Source organism: Cinclus cinclus, chromosome 30, assembly GCF_963662255.1.
Source record: "Cinclus cinclus chromosome 30, bCinCin1.1, whole genome shotgun sequence".
In the NCBI taxonomy this organism is placed as follows: domain Eukaryota; kingdom Metazoa; phylum Chordata; class Aves; order Passeriformes; family Cinclidae; genus Cinclus; species Cinclus cinclus.
The window spans coordinates 2,706,772-2,724,135 of record NC_085075.1 but is presented as its reverse complement, the minus strand read 5'-3'; the positions used below and the strand labels follow the sequence as shown (position 1 = coordinate 2,724,135).

General features: G+C 45.7%; 1 protein-coding gene across 1 annotated transcript in view; it reads left to right on the top strand.

Moving 5' to 3' along the window:
- DIP2B (disco interacting protein 2 homolog B) overlaps nt 1-17,364 on the top strand; it is a 61,865-nt gene that overhangs the window by 16,892 nt on the left and 27,609 nt on the right. The window contains exons 2-5 of the mRNA XM_062510810.1: nt 9,177-9,248; nt 13,298-13,444; nt 15,109-15,234; nt 16,854-17,066. Of these exons, the coding sequence (XP_062366794.1) occupies nt 9,177-9,248; nt 13,298-13,444; nt 15,109-15,234; nt 16,854-17,066 (558 nt within the window). The remainder of the gene's footprint in view (nt 1-9,176; nt 9,249-13,297; nt 13,445-15,108; nt 15,235-16,853; nt 17,067-17,364) is intronic.

Genomic DNA, 17,364 nt, shown 5'->3' with positions numbered 1-17,364 from the left:
CATCTGGAAATACATAATTACTGTGCTGGGTGAAGTGCCAACTGGGTTAGGTTCTGTGCTGTGTTTAAGGGCAGGTCGGAGTTGCTGAACATTTGGTGTGAGCAGCTGTGTTTGATCGCTAGATAGGGCAGTAATTGATCTTAATTTCTTTCTTCTCCTCTTCCTGCATCTTATTCACGGATCTAGGATTTACTTAGGAAAAGTAGCTCCAGCTGGACTGGAGTGGGCTGTGTATCCAAACTGCTCTTTGGTATTGGTTGGAAGAGGTGTTGCTGTGTTGTCAAGATGGGAGGAGAGTTACCAGCAAGGAGTCCCTGTGGAACTTGGCTTATGTTAAAAATTGAAGTCAAGAAAATTATTAAATATTTACACGAGAGAGCCAAAAAAGGGTGGCTGACAGGAGTCACACACAGAATTAAAACCCACAGTAACTTCTGTTTTAGTCTCTTTGGCTGCCAGCATGGTTTTGTCTTTGCTTTAATTCCTGGGCTAAAACCAGAATTGATTTGGAAAATCATCTGTCCACACTTGTCTATCCCTTGTAGAAGATTGAGACTGCCAGAACAGGCAGAGTTTGTGTGTAATCTCTTGTTATTGGGCTGGACGGGCAACTCCTGGGAGAGTGTTATCAGCACTCACAGCTCACATAATTCAGTGTGTACCTGGAGGATGGCAATGCTCTACCTGCCTGAATCAAGTGCTGAGTCACAGGCCTGTCACAGTTTAGTCATTTCCTGGGGAACTTTGCTTTTCAGTCTGGTGGGAGAGTGTGAGGTCTGCTGGGGTTGAATATTTGGGAATTTCTGCTGGTGGCTGTGAGCAGCAGGTTAGTCAGCAAAAAGAATTATTCAGGGCAGAATCACTTCAGCTGGGTTATTTAATGCTTTGGAATTTGTCTTGCTTTACTCAGCTCAGTTCTTGGGTGGCATTCTGTGTCCCCTCCTGCAGATTGTTCTGATGCAGGACTGGTGTTAAAACCCTTCAGTGCTCCTGCCTCTCACCTCACACGGTTCTCACTGACTGCATATTAAAATTAGATGAAAACATTGCTCCTGAACAGATTTTGTAAAATCCTGTTTGTGAAAAAGAAAGCCTTGAGTTTGTTACATTCAGGAGGGAAAATGCATTTTCCCCCAATGACAAGTTGTAGCTATTTAAAGGATTTTTATTTTTTATCCCTAGGATGGGGTTACGTGCAAGATTTTTTATTTGTATATGAGATTCAACTGTTTATGTACATGTGCTGTACATAGATTTTATGGGTAATGTAAAATTTTTATGACTGCAATAGAATCTTCACAATAGAATATCTCATCTAAAGTTTACTTTGGTGATTGGATTTTCTTGGTTGGAGGTAATTGAGCAGAGCCTGTGTTTTAGGTTATCAGGGCTAACACAATTAACTGATAGAGTTGAAGGTTTTAGGAGTTTATCTTCAAGAGTCTTTGGAGCCTTTTGAAAAGCATTTTATCTTTTGGAAAGATAGATGTTAGCTGTGCATTGACAGCTTGATTTGTGTGGCTGATCACAGAATCATAGAATCCTCGAGGCTGGAAAGGCCCTCCATGGAATCCAACCTGTGACTGATCCCACCTTGTCATCAGCCCAGATCACCGAGTGCCAGCTCCAGTCAGTTTTTGGATATCTCCAGGGATCTGGACTCCAAACCTCCCTGGGCAGCCCCTTCCAATGTTTAACTGCTCTTTCCATGAAGAAATTCCTCCTGATGCACAAGTGCATTTTACATCCCATTCTCCCAGCTGAGCATCTGAAAAGCAAACTCATTTTGGCTCTTTAGTTCTTACAAGAGGTGAAGAGGAGATGGTTTGACCAATGTATCTGAGGAAGTCCTTTGAATAAACTTTAAATATAGATACCAGGACTCAGTGATGCTGTGTGTGAGCCACACATAGTCACGGTGAGCACGTTCTCATGTCTGCTGTGAGAGAAGAATCAACCAGAGCACAGTCACACCCACCAGAGGCTGTTGTACTCCCAGCCCTAGTTCCCAAATCCCCTGAGAACTCATTTTGCACACCTTGGATAGTGCTATTTTCAGCAGAAATGCCCATGATAAATTACCAGATGTGCCTTTGTGGTTGAGACTGAGCTGGTGACACCTTTTTGTCGCTGATGCCCCCCAGCCCAGGTGTACAGGAGGGACTGAGCCCTGTCCTTAGCTCACCCACTTGGTGATGCATCACATATGGCCTCGAAGATTACAGCTGGAAATACACAGCCCAGACGGGTGAATCGAGGACACTGGATCTGCTGCAACTCAGAAATGCTGCTGGAAGATAAAGAGATTCTTCAGTACAGTTTCAGAAGTTGGATTTACTGCCTAAAGTTAAAACAACAACAAAAAACCCTTAAGGTTTGTGGCACCCGGTGAGTGACCTGGGGTGAAGAGCACCTTGTGACCTGGAATGACCCAGCCCTTGAACACAGGGCAGAACCTCATCTTGAATGGAATTCTTTTGAAATAATAAATGTTGAGATTAAAATAGTTTTAATTCGGTAAAGCAACACTCCTAAGCCTTTAGAAAAGGGTTTTGGAGCTGCAGAACAGAGCCCCCACAGTGCTGCAGCCAAGTCGGCTTGTTCTGTGTGTGTAAATTAATCTGGAGCTGATCTGTCTGTGAAACTTTTAACACCGAAGCTGGAGCAGTTTAATGCTTGTGCCCAACAAACACAGCTTTGTGAGCCCGGCTGGGTTTTCAGTGCCCTATTCATGCTCCTGCTGGGAATACAATGGTGCTGTTAAAGGGGAACTACAGAGCCCAGACCTGGGCTGGGTTGGGTTTTTTGGTGACGAGTGCAGTGAGTAAGGTGTTATTTCTCTCAAGAAATCAGACTTTTTCTGGAAGACTGTTAGTTCATAATAGACCTTGCTGTTGTCTCCAAGAAAGAAACCTGATATACAGCTTCACCCAAAGGAGGGAGGAGGGAATCTTTGAAGCTGCATCATCATTTGGCCTCAAACAGAGCAAGGCAATTGTCTAAACTTGTTTCAAATGTAGTTTTTGTGCTGCAGTTGTAGCTAAGAGTGGTAGGAGGAGTTTAAGGCCATTGCATAGGTACAGTCAATTTGAGCACACAGCCTAGAAAAAAAGGTTTAAATGTTGTGTTTTGGCTTGCTGAAGCCCTGGGACTGAGGATGTCTCAGTTTTAACCCTTGATAAAACCACTGGGAAGAGTGTGGGATGTCTAGAAGTTGCCAGTTCTCCAGGAAAATCACAGAATCCCAGACTGGCTTGAGTTGGAAGGGAACTTAAAGCCCATCCAGTGCCACCCCCTGCTGTGGGCAGGGACACCTTCCATTATCCCAGGTTGCTCCAAGCCTTGTCCAACCTGGCCTTGGGCACTTCCAGGGATGGAGCTGCCTCAGCTCCTCTGGATACCCCCTGTGCCAGGCACTCCCTGTCCTCACAGGGAGGAATTTCTTCTTCAAGAAAGGTGGGACCCAGCTCTAAGTACGTAAATAAGTGATGACAGCATTCCTTACTAAGTGCTGGCCCGATGTTGTGCCCATTTTTTGCCCTCAAGTGCATTTAATCCTCACTTTGGGTTTCTCAGATGTGGCACCAGCCACTCCAGTCACACTTCAAAGGCCTTATCTGGACGTGCAGCAAAAGAACATTTTGGACTTTCAGCATCACTTCTGCTCTTCCTTGTCTTGATGTTGGTGCTCCAGACTCAAGCCCTGCAGATCCAGACTTTGTGTTTTGCTCTTTTAGAGCAAGTTTGAGATGATAAAACCACGGGGAGATGTTGCCTGTCCTGTGCCTGGACATCAGCAGGGGAGTGGGTGAGAAAGGCCAAGTCATCAGGTCATTTATAGGGGTGAGACCTGAAATCCAGATGCATCAGCAATAATAGAATAATTTAGTTATTTTTGTTACAGTCTTTTTGTCGTGTTTGCCTTTAGTCTGTGTTTTGGGGCTAATGGGAGTACCAGAAGCACCACCAGGATTCTCTGGTAGCACAAACTGTTGGAAACATCAACAGATTTTTTTTTTTTTTTTTTTAAAAGCATACAAACATTTTTTTAAACGCACACAAACTGCTTTCCAATTGGAATCTTTTCCTTGCTGCAGCCCAGTGTTTGGAGGCTTTGTTGGGGAGATGCTGTGCCCTACGTGATCATTTTCCTTAATTTCTCCACTGTAGTAATTATGGTTTTGTTAGACAGTAAATGATTCAGTGTTCTCATTCCATGGGGGAAGGGGAGCAGGGATGTTGAAAGAGCGGCATTGTCTGAGCTAGCAGGATTAGCGGGTGTTACCACCTTGCACTGATTGAGCACCACTGGTTAGAACAGATCATCAGTGCTAATTGCTGAAAAGCAGCCTGGCGTCACCGGGTGGGGAGCGAGGCTCCCGGGGCTTCTCTGGGGCAGGATTTGAATACAGGTGTGACATCCAGGCTGCTCAGGTGGGCTCCGGGCTCCCCTGGGCTCCGTCCTTGCAAGTCCATCCTTTCTGTTACACTCCCAATGATCAGAACTTTCCAATTGGATCTATGCCATGAGAATCGATTCTATATTTTCTTCCAAAAAATCAGGAGGATCAGGTGATGATTGTAGTGGTGGGGAGCTGTGTCTACACCTTGTCTGTTCCAGGGCATCACCTGTGCAAGCTGAAGATGGAGCTGCACCGGAGCTGCGGCTGCAGCAGAGGTGGCAGGAAGGAAGAAGAGCCTCTTCCTCCACCACAGCAGCAGCTCAGCTCACTCTCATCTCTCCTCTAAAATCCCTAAAGCTGCTTCCCTTTGAGCTGAACCCCATTTCCTGGGCAGGGCCTCAGCCCTGGGGAGGCTCAGCCTCAGCTCACAGCGGATGTGGATAAATACAAAGTGAACGGAACAGAAATGGGTGGTGGCTGGGAGGGAGCCAGGAGAGTCTCAGCGCTGTTCTTGTTTTAATTTCTTCCTTGGGGATGAAACACCATTTTATAGCCAAATTATCAGCTCTCATTTGCTTTGCTGGTGTTTTCTTTGTGGTGTCCTGTCTTGCATGTACCTGGAGAGGGGTTGTGGTTCTCAGGTGAGTTCTCTGTGAGAATTTATCACCCCAAGTGTCACAGAGTGTTTTATTTGTGGAAGGTGGTTAATGATTGACGAGGTTTATGTCAGAGGAGTAAATGGTTCCAGAGTTTGCAGCCCTGTTGTCCTGGTGCTCTTCCTGTGGCTGTAATTTATGATATTCTATAGAGGAAGTTCACGTTTGTGTCCAGATCTTGCCATTTCCATTTCCTGTAGATCAGCAAAAAAGAAATAGGGTGAAAGAAAACTTCTCTCTTAGGGCTTCTTTTTGTGTGTGTCAGTAGATTGGTACCAATTTTGGATTCGGCATGACCAGAAAAGTGGTTTTAGTCAGTAATTTCATCTCACCTGTGCCATGTGTCAAAAGCACATTTGTTCCCAAGGCTGGACATGCCAGTTTGGTTGGGACAGTTGTGGTTGCAGAAGTCAAATCATCACCTCCATGAAATGACTCTATACCTGCCACCCATGCCTGCACATGAGATTTTTCCCGAGAGGACAATCCTTGTGTTTTGCTGGAGCTTGATTTCAGATAATTGTGGTTTGGTTCACACCTGCATGCTCCAGAAAGAGCTCGGATTTATCTCCTACCCCAAACCTTTTAGTCCCCACTGCCCAGTTCCAGATCAGTGGGGCTGGTCTCAAAATTGAGGCTTCACATTTTCTAATCCTGTGCAGGATTGAGACTGTCAATCTGTTTATCAAAATAATGGTTGATCTATTTATTTTTATGCTACAACAAAATAAAAATTCAGATGGAATTGGAAATTCAACAGGAAGATGGAGCACTGCTGGGGAGTCCCAGGAACCTATCAGTTTTATTATATTTATTGCTTGAATTTTTCTCCTTGGAACTTCCCTGCTTTTGCCAAATAGCATTAGGCTTTTATTTTGTTATTGGATTATGCGCAGAGAATCCTTTTTACAACAATAATATCAATGATGTGCAGCACATGGCAGCTGAGGTTGCAGTGTTGTGGCCCGAGTTCCCTTCTTGTTTCTCAGTAATATCTCATCTTAGCTTCAGATTTCCAAATGTGAGCCTGAAAACCATATTGCTTCCATAACAGTGTGGATGGGTTTATTTTATTGGTGGGATATTAGTGTGGAACAAGTAATTAGAGAGAATTCTCTGCTTCCCAGCATGTGAAACAGAATGGGTTGCTACTACAACTTAAAATTCTGGTGTTTGTTCATAATGTACTTACGTTATTTGTGTATGTTGTATTCCTTAGTAATTCCAACAATTTTCTTCTTTCCAGTACGTTTCATTATATATAGCGTGTAACCACCAATGTCAAGAGTACAATTAAATCTTGTGGAGAAATTAATCACAGAATAACAAGCTCTGAACAAACCTGGGGGCTGGCTTATAAGGAGAAATCCCTCCCCTTTCTGTTTTTTCCTGCAGTGTCCATCCCCTGGCTCCGTGTGCCTCCCAAATGGACATGAATATTCTGGTAGCCCAAAGGGTCACCTTGTCCTGGGGGCTACTAGGTCCAGTGTCACTGGCCAGGTGAGGGAGGGGATTGTCACACTCTGCTCTGGGGCAGCCTCACCTGCAGTCCCACGATATCAAAACCATCTGAAGCTGTTGGAGAGGGCCCAGAGCAGGGACAAGGGGATGGGGGAAGGTCTGGAGGAGTGGCTGAGGGCTCTGGCTCTGCTCAGCTGGAGAGGAGACTGAGGGGAGACTCACTGGGGGCTGCAGCTTCATCCCGAGGGGCAGCTCCCATCTCTGCTCCCTGCGACGGGGACAGGACACGAGGGAAGGGCTGGAGCTGTGCCAGGGGAGGGTTAGCTGGGATATCAGGGAATGCTTCTTCCCCCAGAGGGTGCTGGGCACTGCCCCAAGGCTGCCAGAGCTCCAGGAGCGTTTGGAAACCACTCCCAGGGATGCCCAGGGTGGGATTTTGAGGTGTCTGTGCAGGGCCAGGGGTTGGACTGGATGATCCTGGTGGGTCCCTTCCCGCTCAGGACACTCCACAATTCTCTGTAAACTGAAAGTGGAGGCAGACCTAGGGCAAAGCTGGTGGGTTTTGAAGCTCCTGTGGTCCCTCAGCACGTCGTCCTTGGGCATGTGGGAGCTCAGCTGGACGTGTCCCTGTCCCTGCACATACCTGTCTGTACGGGATGAGTGTCACCTGGGCTCTGCATTGCAGTCAGGCACTGAAATTCCTGCTTTGCTTGCCATTTCAGTGCGTCGTGGATATTCTCCTTTTCAGCTGCTGGATTTGTTTGGACTTGCTGGGCCCTGACTCAAACGTGGTGCTAGAGGAGCAAGATAAAAATTCTGTGTTCAGATGCACACCCTGCTCTGAGCAGCAAGAGTCAGAGAAGGATGGAATCATGGAATGATTTGGGTTGGAAGAGATCTTAAACCTCATCCTGTTCCACCCCTGCCATGGCAAGGACACCTTCCACTGTCCCAGGCTGCTCAATGCCCTGTCCAGCCTGGCCTTGGGCACTGCCAGGGATCCAGGGATCTCTGGGTAACCTGTACCAGGTCCTCAGCACCCTCACAGGGAGAAGTTTCTACCCAATATCTTATCATAAACTTCTGTCAGTCTGAAGCCATTAGGTCCCACTCCAGCTCTGAAACTCCCGCTCTCCGAGGTGTTTCAAGTGTCACTGGCATTTGAGTGGAGCCAAGGAATGGAGTCCATTCCCTTTTCAGGCATTTCACAAATCACCTTTGGAACCAAACTGGGCACTGAGCTGGAATGTTTTAGCTGAGAAGTTGGTGGTGTTGGGAGGCTTAGAGCCTGAAGCCTGTAATCCCCTTTTGTGGTGTGGCAGGAGGATCCTGTTCTGAACAAACCCTGCAGCCAGAGCTGCTCTGGCTGTTCTCTCTCAGTTGAGGCTGACAGCAAAGAAAACATCCTGTTTGTGATCACTCACTTCTTGTCATCGTGGAACTGTGGCTTGATTTTAGCTTGATACCAAATAATTCTGTTTTTCTTAGTGCTGTGTGTTTGATCTCTCCCCATCTCCAGGAGGTGGGAGGCTGTAAGTGCCGGGCAGGCTACGAAGAGCCTTGAAATGCTGCAGGGCTGTTTGTTTTAATCCCTCCAAGGTTCCAGTCTTTCTTGTGGTTCTGATGTAATGTGAGAAATTAAAACAAAAGACAGCAGCCAGATGGTGCATCTCCAGGATCAGACAGATTAGGTTTTTTTTTAAAAGAGGGAAAAGTTTACAAATGCTTATTCTGGTCTCTAGAGTAATGACTCTAATAATAATCACTCCAGAGGGGATTTTCCCCCTCTGCTGTGTTCTTGTGACAGCCCACCTGGAATCTTCTGTCCCCACCATAAGAAGGATGTGGAGATCTTGGAGCGAGTCCAGAGGAGGCCGCAGAGTTCATAAAGGGACTGGGGCACCTCCCTTATGGAGACAGCTGGGAGAGCTGGGAACGTTCAGATGGAGAAGAGAAGGTTGTGTGGAGACTTCACAGCACCTTCCAGGGTCTGAAAGGGCCACAGGCAAACTGGAGAAGGACATTTCATCAGTGGCAGGACAGGAGGAATGGCTTCAAAGAAAGAGGGGAATTTTAAGTTGGATGTGTGGAAGAAATTCCTCCTTGTGAGGATGGTGAGGCCCTGGCACCTGGATCACGAGCTGTGCTTGCTGGACAGGAGTCTGGAAATTGTCTGTCCATGGTTGCCTCAGTTTTTGGAGAACCCAGAGCAGCTGCTGAAGTGGAGTCACTTTGTTTGCTGTTTGATCAGTTGAAGATGAGGCTCTGAATGTGCACTTCCCCTTCACGCTTTTGGTTGGGAATTATCCCACTTTGTTCGCCTAAATTGTTTTGTGGTTACAGAATATTTTCATGCACTCCCAGTTTCCCTTTTTAGTTTTTCACTGCTTTGATATTCCATTTAGATAGCTGCTGTGATCCAAGTTATTGCATTTAAATAGTGGATAGTGTAGGTCTCTGATCCCAAGGGAAACTGCAGAAGTTCTGTAATATGGAGCTTTGAAATCCTAATGTGCTTGGATTTATTGAGTTTCAGGTTTTCTACAGATGTGTTCTGGTGAAACCTTCATGGCACTGAAAAAAAAAAAAAAGGCAAGCAGACCTCAAAATGCAAAATTCCAATGGGATTAAATTATTTTTCTCTGCTTGTTTTTAGGGGACATCACACAGAAGGGGTATGAGAAGAAGAGAGCAAAGCTGCTGGCTCCATATGTTCCACAAACCCAAGGTAGGTCCTTGTTTTGGCTGGTAATCAGGATTTTGTAGAGCTGTAGAGCCTCAAGGGTTCTGGATCAATCATCCTCAAGAATCATTCTGGAAATATTCTCAGAAATGTCTGAACTGTAGTGTTGGTCTGTGCCATGCCCTTCATCCACCTTAATTCCTTGCTGGAGAAGCATAAGGATTTTTATAATTTCTTGCTTTATTTTGCCAGAGTAGCTGAAGTCAGATCCTTTGGGCACAATTGTTTCCTTTGGTTCAGAGATCCAGAGCAGCTCAGCTGGTTGCATGTGGGATAATTATTATATGTAATTGTGAACTGAAGGACGTGGCTGCATGTGTGTTTAATCATTATTTTGGGGCTTACCCAGAATAATTGCTAATGATATGCTGAGATGTTCAGCCATTAAAAACTGATGTGTCTGGTTCTGATTTCAGGCAGTGACTGGATGTGACAGGGAGTCCTGAATGGACCTACTGGAATTTAATGAGCTTGGTCTAGTGCCAAAAAAAATTGATAAAGAGTAAAAGCTCAAAGTGCATTTATTGCCCATCAACACCACATGACTGGAGGGAAATGACAGCAGTTCCCTTCAGGCACTTGATGGGTGAACATAAAGTTGTCATGTGGCAGCTTCCAGTCTCTCCCACCTCAAGCCACTGCCCCGTTCCTGCTCTCCAGCTGGTTCTCAGTTTGGATTTGGTTTGTTCCTCTCAAGGTGGGGCTCATTCCCTTATTTGAGATTGGGTTTTATACAGTGTATTCTCTCTGAATCACATGCTGGAGGGAGCAAGGCAAGCAAAAAGTGTAATTTAGCCTTGAAAATGGAGATTTTGTTCCAAACAGCTCTCCAAGTGCTGAGAACTCCCTGGAGCAGGATATGATGGGATTCTCAGCCACTTGGTTGCTGCCTATGTATCAAGTCTATTTCTGTTAGTTAAAGAAACCAAAAACTAATACACACATGACTAATCCCTCTTGATAAGTAGGTATTTGTTGAGCAGGTTTTGCACTCCTCAGGCTAGCATTTGTGCCACTGGAGATCTGGAGCCTGAGGAGGAAATGGGGAATCCTTGGGTGGTTCAGAGCTCTTGGCAGCCCTGCTTTTGTCCCGAGTTTTCTGGAGGCTGAAGATGATACAGTCCTGGCCCCAACCCTGGCACTGTGCACGTTTGATTTGTCTCAGCAAATGTTTAATTGGGGGGGGAGGGGGGAAGTGTTTGGCAAGACTGGGCTCTGCTCTGTTAATTGTGGGGGCTTTGAGAGCTGCCAGTGGAGCTGAAGTCCAGGCAGAGGCCTGGGTGGGATGATGGAGGTCACCAATTAACCCAGAGGTTTGATTGCCCTTCTGGCCCAGCTCTCCAGCTTTTTATGCTTCTCACACCCAGCTGCCCCAGTGTCTGGGAATCTCCTGCTGTAAAAAACCAGTGGAAGTCATGCGTGAGGGATTCAGAATCAGGTCACCTTGGTAATGAGAAGAAAATTAATTTAGTCCACAACAACAACAACAACAACAACAACAACAAAATACTTAGTGCTGGCATTTTGTGCCTGATGTTGGCTGATGGAGTGTCTCCATTTCGTGGATGTGAAGTGAGAGGGAAGGGAGGGAAGGTGACATGTCAGGGCATGTCAGCAGGATCATTTAGGAATTCTTACAGCTCGATCTGTGCTCCATTCACATGGCCTCTGGGAGCTTGCCTCTTTATTCAGGAGTTAAGGCAGCGCTGTTAATTACCTAAAGATGCATTTTTTTCCTGCTGCAGTATCCACTAAGATCCATCTAGCTGCTAACTCCTGAAAGGTCTCTGCAATATGCAGATCCCAAAATCTGAAGTCCCTCATTCCAGGGAGTTCTCCATGATGGGGGTCAGCAGCAAAAGCAGCACATGGAGCTGTGCCTGCAGCTGAGCCAGGTGTCCCTGGTTTCTGGGAGTGTGTTCAGGCTCTCCTGGAAAACCTGGAGGCTCAAGTTGGTTATTTCCATGTGTTTATGGGTATATAGCTTGAAAAAAAATTTAAAAAATCAAGGAATAGCCAGTCCAGTCCCAGCTCTGCTGTTTCATTCTGTTTGCAGAAAGTGGAGTGACAGGTTTGCAGCTGCTTCCTTGTGCATGGGGCACTTGCTCTCCTTGTTGTTCATGCAAACATTTATCCTTGTTGATCTTCTAATGGTTCAGTCTCTGAATCTCTAAATCATTGGCCCTTCACCAAAACGCAGGAATCACCGAGCAGTCAATTCTCATTAGAAACTAAAGACAGCCAGCAAATCCATGGCATCCTTCAAAGCCAATCTCAAATAATTCATTTTTCATCTCTCTGTCATATTTGTCATGTTTCTGCCAGCAGAAAGTGCAGCTGTAGCAGGATTATTCTGAAGGGAGCACTAAATAAATCACCTGTCACCTGCCAGGCTTGGCTCACTAGTGCTGCTTTGTTGTGTAACCATCAGTGATTTACACTCTTTCCTCCTCTGTGTCTGAATGCTTTGTGAGGCCACTGGAACATGTTATTATGTCAGAGCAAAATATTGAAGAGAGCTTGTTCTGTGTGTGTCATGTCACTTACAGCCACCTCTGATCCCTTCCTAACTGGAATGTCATGTTTGCCCTGTGATGCTTTTACAAGACTTATGAAAGAGAGCTGAATATGAATTTAATAATTCATTTTAAATAGTGTTAAATCTGCTGCTGACATCTAGTGGGTGCCTGAATTCGTAAATATTCAGTGCTCAGAAAACATGAAGCTTTTCTGTTTGGTCTGTGAAGCTGTGTTGTCTTTGGATCAAAATAAAACTCTGCTGGGTTTGATGAAGGCAAATAAATGCTACAAAGATGTTAAACTGGTTATCAATGGAATGTGTGCCAGAGTGACAGGAAGGGACACAGATTGATGCTTTTGGATCTGGGCTGAGCTGAGATTTTGAATTCATAATCTTGCTCTGGAGCACAGGTCCTGCACCTGAACCACAGAAATCTCTTTTCCTTTTCCATTCAGCTTTTTGTGCCACTCTCACATTTGCACAAGGGATGAATGTGTTTTGATAAGCAAATACAGGACTCTGATATATGTTACTATATCCAAAAAAACACCAGTGGAAAAGGGGAATAATTGTTTGTCTCCCTAATGTGGTTTGAAGATTTCTGGCTAGCAGGAGATCTCTTCTTTAACTACAAATAAAGGTTCTCAGTTTTTGGCATGGTAGTTTAAAGAATCATTAACAACCCACAACTAAGTGGATTGTTGACTTGCTCTAATATTCATTACTATTCCAATAATATTTTGCTCTTTGGGATTTTAGATGGGACAGGAGATGGATGAAGGAAGATGAAAAATTTAAAAAAATGTCTTTATACAAGAGAGATACTGAGCTTTTCCAGAATTTTCCAGCATTCTTTTCAAGAATTCTGCAATCCCATGGAGATTCCTGCAGCTGGTTCAGGGGGATTTGCTGTTATTGTGAGTCCCTGAGCTCAAGGCACTCACCTGAAGTTGTTTACCTACAACCACACACCTCAAAAGTGGCATAACTGGAATGGAAGCCCAGGATTTGTGGTTTTTCTCTCCATTTCTCTGATCCTTTGGTAGTTTGTGAGAATTCTGAAGTAGCACATACTTAGATGATATAGTTGCTCTTGGATTTTTGCATGACTCCAGGTGACAGTCTGGAAGAAATTACAACTGGGTGGCCTCTGGGTTTTAGTTTTCAAAACTTCCCTCTGCCACACAGATTCATTTTAGAATTCAACCTCCAGCAGCAACAATTCCGAGTTGCTCTTGCTAAATTGTAATGTTCATCAGATTGTCTATTTTGCTTCCTGTTTTAATGGGAAAAACAAACTTTTCCTGGATGATAAAGCCACGCACTGGACACGCTGAAAGCCAGAACTGGACAAGTGGAGGTCTCCTTGGGTTTGTGATTAATGGGAACAACAAAGGCTCTTGCTGCTGGTTTATTATTGGTTTTCCAGTCAATAACAAGCACTGGTCACTGGGACACTGAGAAGGGAAGAGTGTGGTCCAAAAAAAGCTCCTTTTATTTCCCTGTTTTCCAGGGGTTGATCCAGCATTACAGAAGGAATCCAGACCTCAGATGCCCGTTCCATCTGCAGCTCCAGCCTCAGCATCATCATCCTCATCATCCTCATCCAAATTCCACCGAGCTCGCTCAGGGGGAGCCAGAGATGAACGTTATCGATCTGGTAAGGGCAGGGACAAGAGTCCCCTGGATTTCCTCTCAGGGAAACAAAATTATCATCACTCTGCCTTGGTGGCTCTCTCTAATGAAACATCACTGTGGGGTGCAACTGCTGAATCAAAACCACTTCTAGTAGAAAAAAAAAATAATGTCACCCTGATTTTTCTGGCTGGATGCAAATTGTTCAGTGCTTTTTTTTTTTCACAGAATGGAAAAAAAAAAAAAATTTAACCACATCTGTAGGTGATGACATTCAGTGAGGTGACAGGTAATATCAGTTTCAGGGATTGCTGAGCTCTGGGAGCTTGGAACAGCAGGAAGGGCTGCCCAGCACCTGCTGAGCTCCTGCTCTGCTTCAGGAGAGGAGAAAGTGTTGGCACCTATTTTTTGTTCCCTGGTTTTGTTTTTCACCGTACGGTAGCAAGAATTAAGTTTTCTTCTCAACACAGGCAAATAAAGTTTGTTCAGTCTTCCTTCTCCAGTGACACTGTCATATCCCACCGTTTCATGGAGTGGTAGGAGATCCTGGTTTGGGTTTTGCAGAAGCAGAATTAAAATGCATTAATCTGAGAAATGAATGTAGATGTAGAAATGGATGCTCTCCCTGATCATAGCTGGTTTTTATGATGTTGATTTCTCCTCACCAGTGATGTGTCTTCCTTCAAAGAGCTCTGAGGGTTGTAGATGCATGGAAAACTCCCATCCCAGCCTGTTTCAGTCCCTAATCAGCCTGCATTTACAGCCACAGTTAAACTCCTAAGATTTACATGTAATCTGCATCCATTTGGGAGCAGAAGGTTTTTCCCAAATCAGACAACTGCCACTTTATAGACTGAGTTGCACCTGAGGCTGCACACACTATGTGCATATTTAAATGGTGCACAGGCAGATTTTAGGATAATCTTTGGTTGAGGAGAACAGTCTGCCAGGGTTGAGGTTTCTGTAAAATTTGCCAGAGACACGAGGATATAATGAGTTTAATCCAGAATTTTCCAGGGTAACAAACCTGGCCCTGCATTCAGCTTGCTAACTTCAGGAACCTCAGTTAGTTTCCTTGTTTAAAAAAGAGAATAAAAGGTGATGCTGCTCCTGGGATGGCAGAAAAGGGTCATTGGGCAGGCACTGAAAATGGGAAAAATGTCATGAACAGGCAGATGGGGGTGTTTGCAGTTTGGGTTTACTCCTTCCTTTGATGCCTTGGAGTGGCTGCCTAGAACAGAGGCTAGACAAGGTTAAGAGAATAAAGTGGGGATTTATTAAAGGCCTTCAGTAGATACACCTTGGGCAGCCAAAACCCTCCCAGAGGCTACACCCAAGATAGACAAAGGCCACGAGTTTTTCAGACAATTATAAGTTTGATCCATTTACATATCAGGGGGTTGATTCTCCAATTACAGCTTTAGGTAATGAAGTCACATTCCCCCAGTTTGCTCCCCGGCAGTTCACTTTTGCTGATACTTTTTGGGTCCTGAGGCTGTAGGGTGTCCTTGGATCCCAGCCCCAGAGGGATTTATCTAACTAAAATGTGAAGACAGTTAACACTTCATATGGAGTTTAGAGCTACAAAATGCACTAAAGGATTTGAAAAACCTGAAAATCTAAGATCTCAGAGGATCACCTTGCTGCTGTGCTGTTGCTGATGGCAGCGTGTGCCCTTCCCTCTCGCAGACATCCACACGGAAGCCGTGCAGGCGGCACTGGCCAAGCACAAGGAGCAGAAGATGGCACTGCCCATGCCCACCAAGCGCCGCTCCACCTTCGTCCAGTCCCCCGCAGACGCCTGCACTCCCCCAGGTGAGGGCTGCACCTTCCAAACCTGCAGTGCTCCAGCTCTTCACACAGCTCCTCGTTCTTCTCTCAGTGCTGGGAAGCGAGCTCTCTTCCAGGAGTTCTTAAAGAACCACGTGGTGGGATTTTGGGGATGTCCTGTGCGAGGAGTTGGATTTGGATGGTCCTTGTGGGTCCAGCTCGGGGTATTCTGTGGTTCACATTGGCCAGAGCTGAGCAGGTCTGGATTGAGGCCACTTCTTCTTCCCTCACACCTGTTTCTGATGGATAATTCGCGTCTTGATTTTGTCAATGGTTAATGCTCAGCACACAGGAGGAGGGTTTGCAGCAATGTTTGTTTCTGACCCTCAGAGGGGTCCGGTGAGATTCCACAACTTGCAGGACTTCTCTCACCCCTGTCATGTACTGGCTGCAGCAGAATCCCTGGGTGACATGGTGTGTGTCACGATGCATGTGCAGCAGATCTCAATAACCCTCTGTTTTCCAGCAGCTGGATGCACTGACTGACAAATGAGTCCGTGTGATTTTTGGCAGTGACTTCTATGTTGTGTCCCATTGTGCAGAAGCATCGCAGCCATTTGGATTGACAGAGTCATCCGAATGTTATGAATCCACATCTGGTGAATTCATAGCTTTGAAACTGCTCTGCTAGGCCATGTCACTCCTCCTCCTCCTTACTTCCTGCTTTATCACACTTCCTTTTTCCCTTCCTTTCTCTGGGGGGCTGATGCATGTTCCTGGTGTCTGCTTGGGTCTCAGCTCTGTGCTCACTTGTCCAGGACTGCAGCACATCCTGTGCTGGGGGAGTCACACAAATCCAGGTCAGCACTTCCAGCATGGTTGGAGTCAGTTCCTTTTGCCTCAGCTCGTAACTCTGTTCCACTCAGGCAAGTGGATAGAACATGATTCAGTAGTTTAATTTACCACTTGAATGTAAAGGCAGAAAATCACTTTGAAGAATACCTAAATTTTAGGCCAGAGCCACCTGTTATGTTTGTATTTAGCACTGTACAGCTCAACATCTCAAGAACTGAGTGCTTGCTTCGTGGTAATTAAATATTTAGTTCACAGTTTTGTGATAGCTGAGGTATCTGTGCTCTGGGACACACAGGAAGCAGTTCCTTGCTGTAGATTTCTGTTTTGTTTTGGGGTTGGGCTCTCTGTTTGTTTTCTGCAATTGAAAGGGCCCCATTTAGAGCCCTAGACAAAAGCATTTTCTGCTGTGGCCTTGGCACAGTTGTTTCCTGCGTTTTCTTTGTTCCTGGGACTTTGCAGTTTTGACAACGACCCTGACCCCTCACTTTCCAGTTCAGAATGACCAGAGTTAGGCAAAACAGCATCTGGTATTATGGAATGTGAATGGAAGAGTAATGAGAGTTAAGTTCTAGGCTTGGAGACCCCAGGGGAAGGATGTTGTCTGAGGAGGTGAATCAAACAGGGGTGAGTGCGTTCCCACTGACAACTCTGCTGCTTTAACCTCTGGTTTGGCTGATGTGACAGCCTGTGGGAAAAAACCCCAGATCTTCCTGTGAAAGCCTGTGCTGTTGATATGTGATTGGAAAGAGCATGTTCAGTGCCATGTGCTTTTCCCTAAGCAGCTAGATTTTCTTTCTGCTTCCACACAGACACGTCTTCCGCCTCCGAGGACGAGGGCTCGCTCAGGCGCCAAGCTGCTCTCTCTGCTGCATTGCACCAGAGCTTACAGAATGCTGAGTCTTGGATCAACCGATCTGTTCAGGGGTCATCCACATCCTCATCAGCATCCTCTACACTTTCCCATGGAGAAGGCAAAGGGACCAGTGGGTCACTAGCTGATGTATTTGCCAATACTCGAATAGGTAGGAGCTGGGTACGAACAGAACGGTCGCTTCGAGTTCAGACTGTGTTGATAAAAGCTGGAGTTGTCCATTGCAGAAGGGAAATTTGGAGAGCAAGAGTGTAGCTGGTTGATGGAACTTGCTAGGGTTGGTTGGAGTTGCACCATCACGCTGTTGTTTTCCTGAAGACTTTCAGAAGATTGAGGTGGTTGTAAAAGGGAGAGTGGGGAGCAGGAGCTTCTGGAAGCAGGGAAGACTCCAGGGACAGTGTGGACAGAGCAGGAGACACAGCTCTCTGTGTCCTGTGTTGCTTTAATGT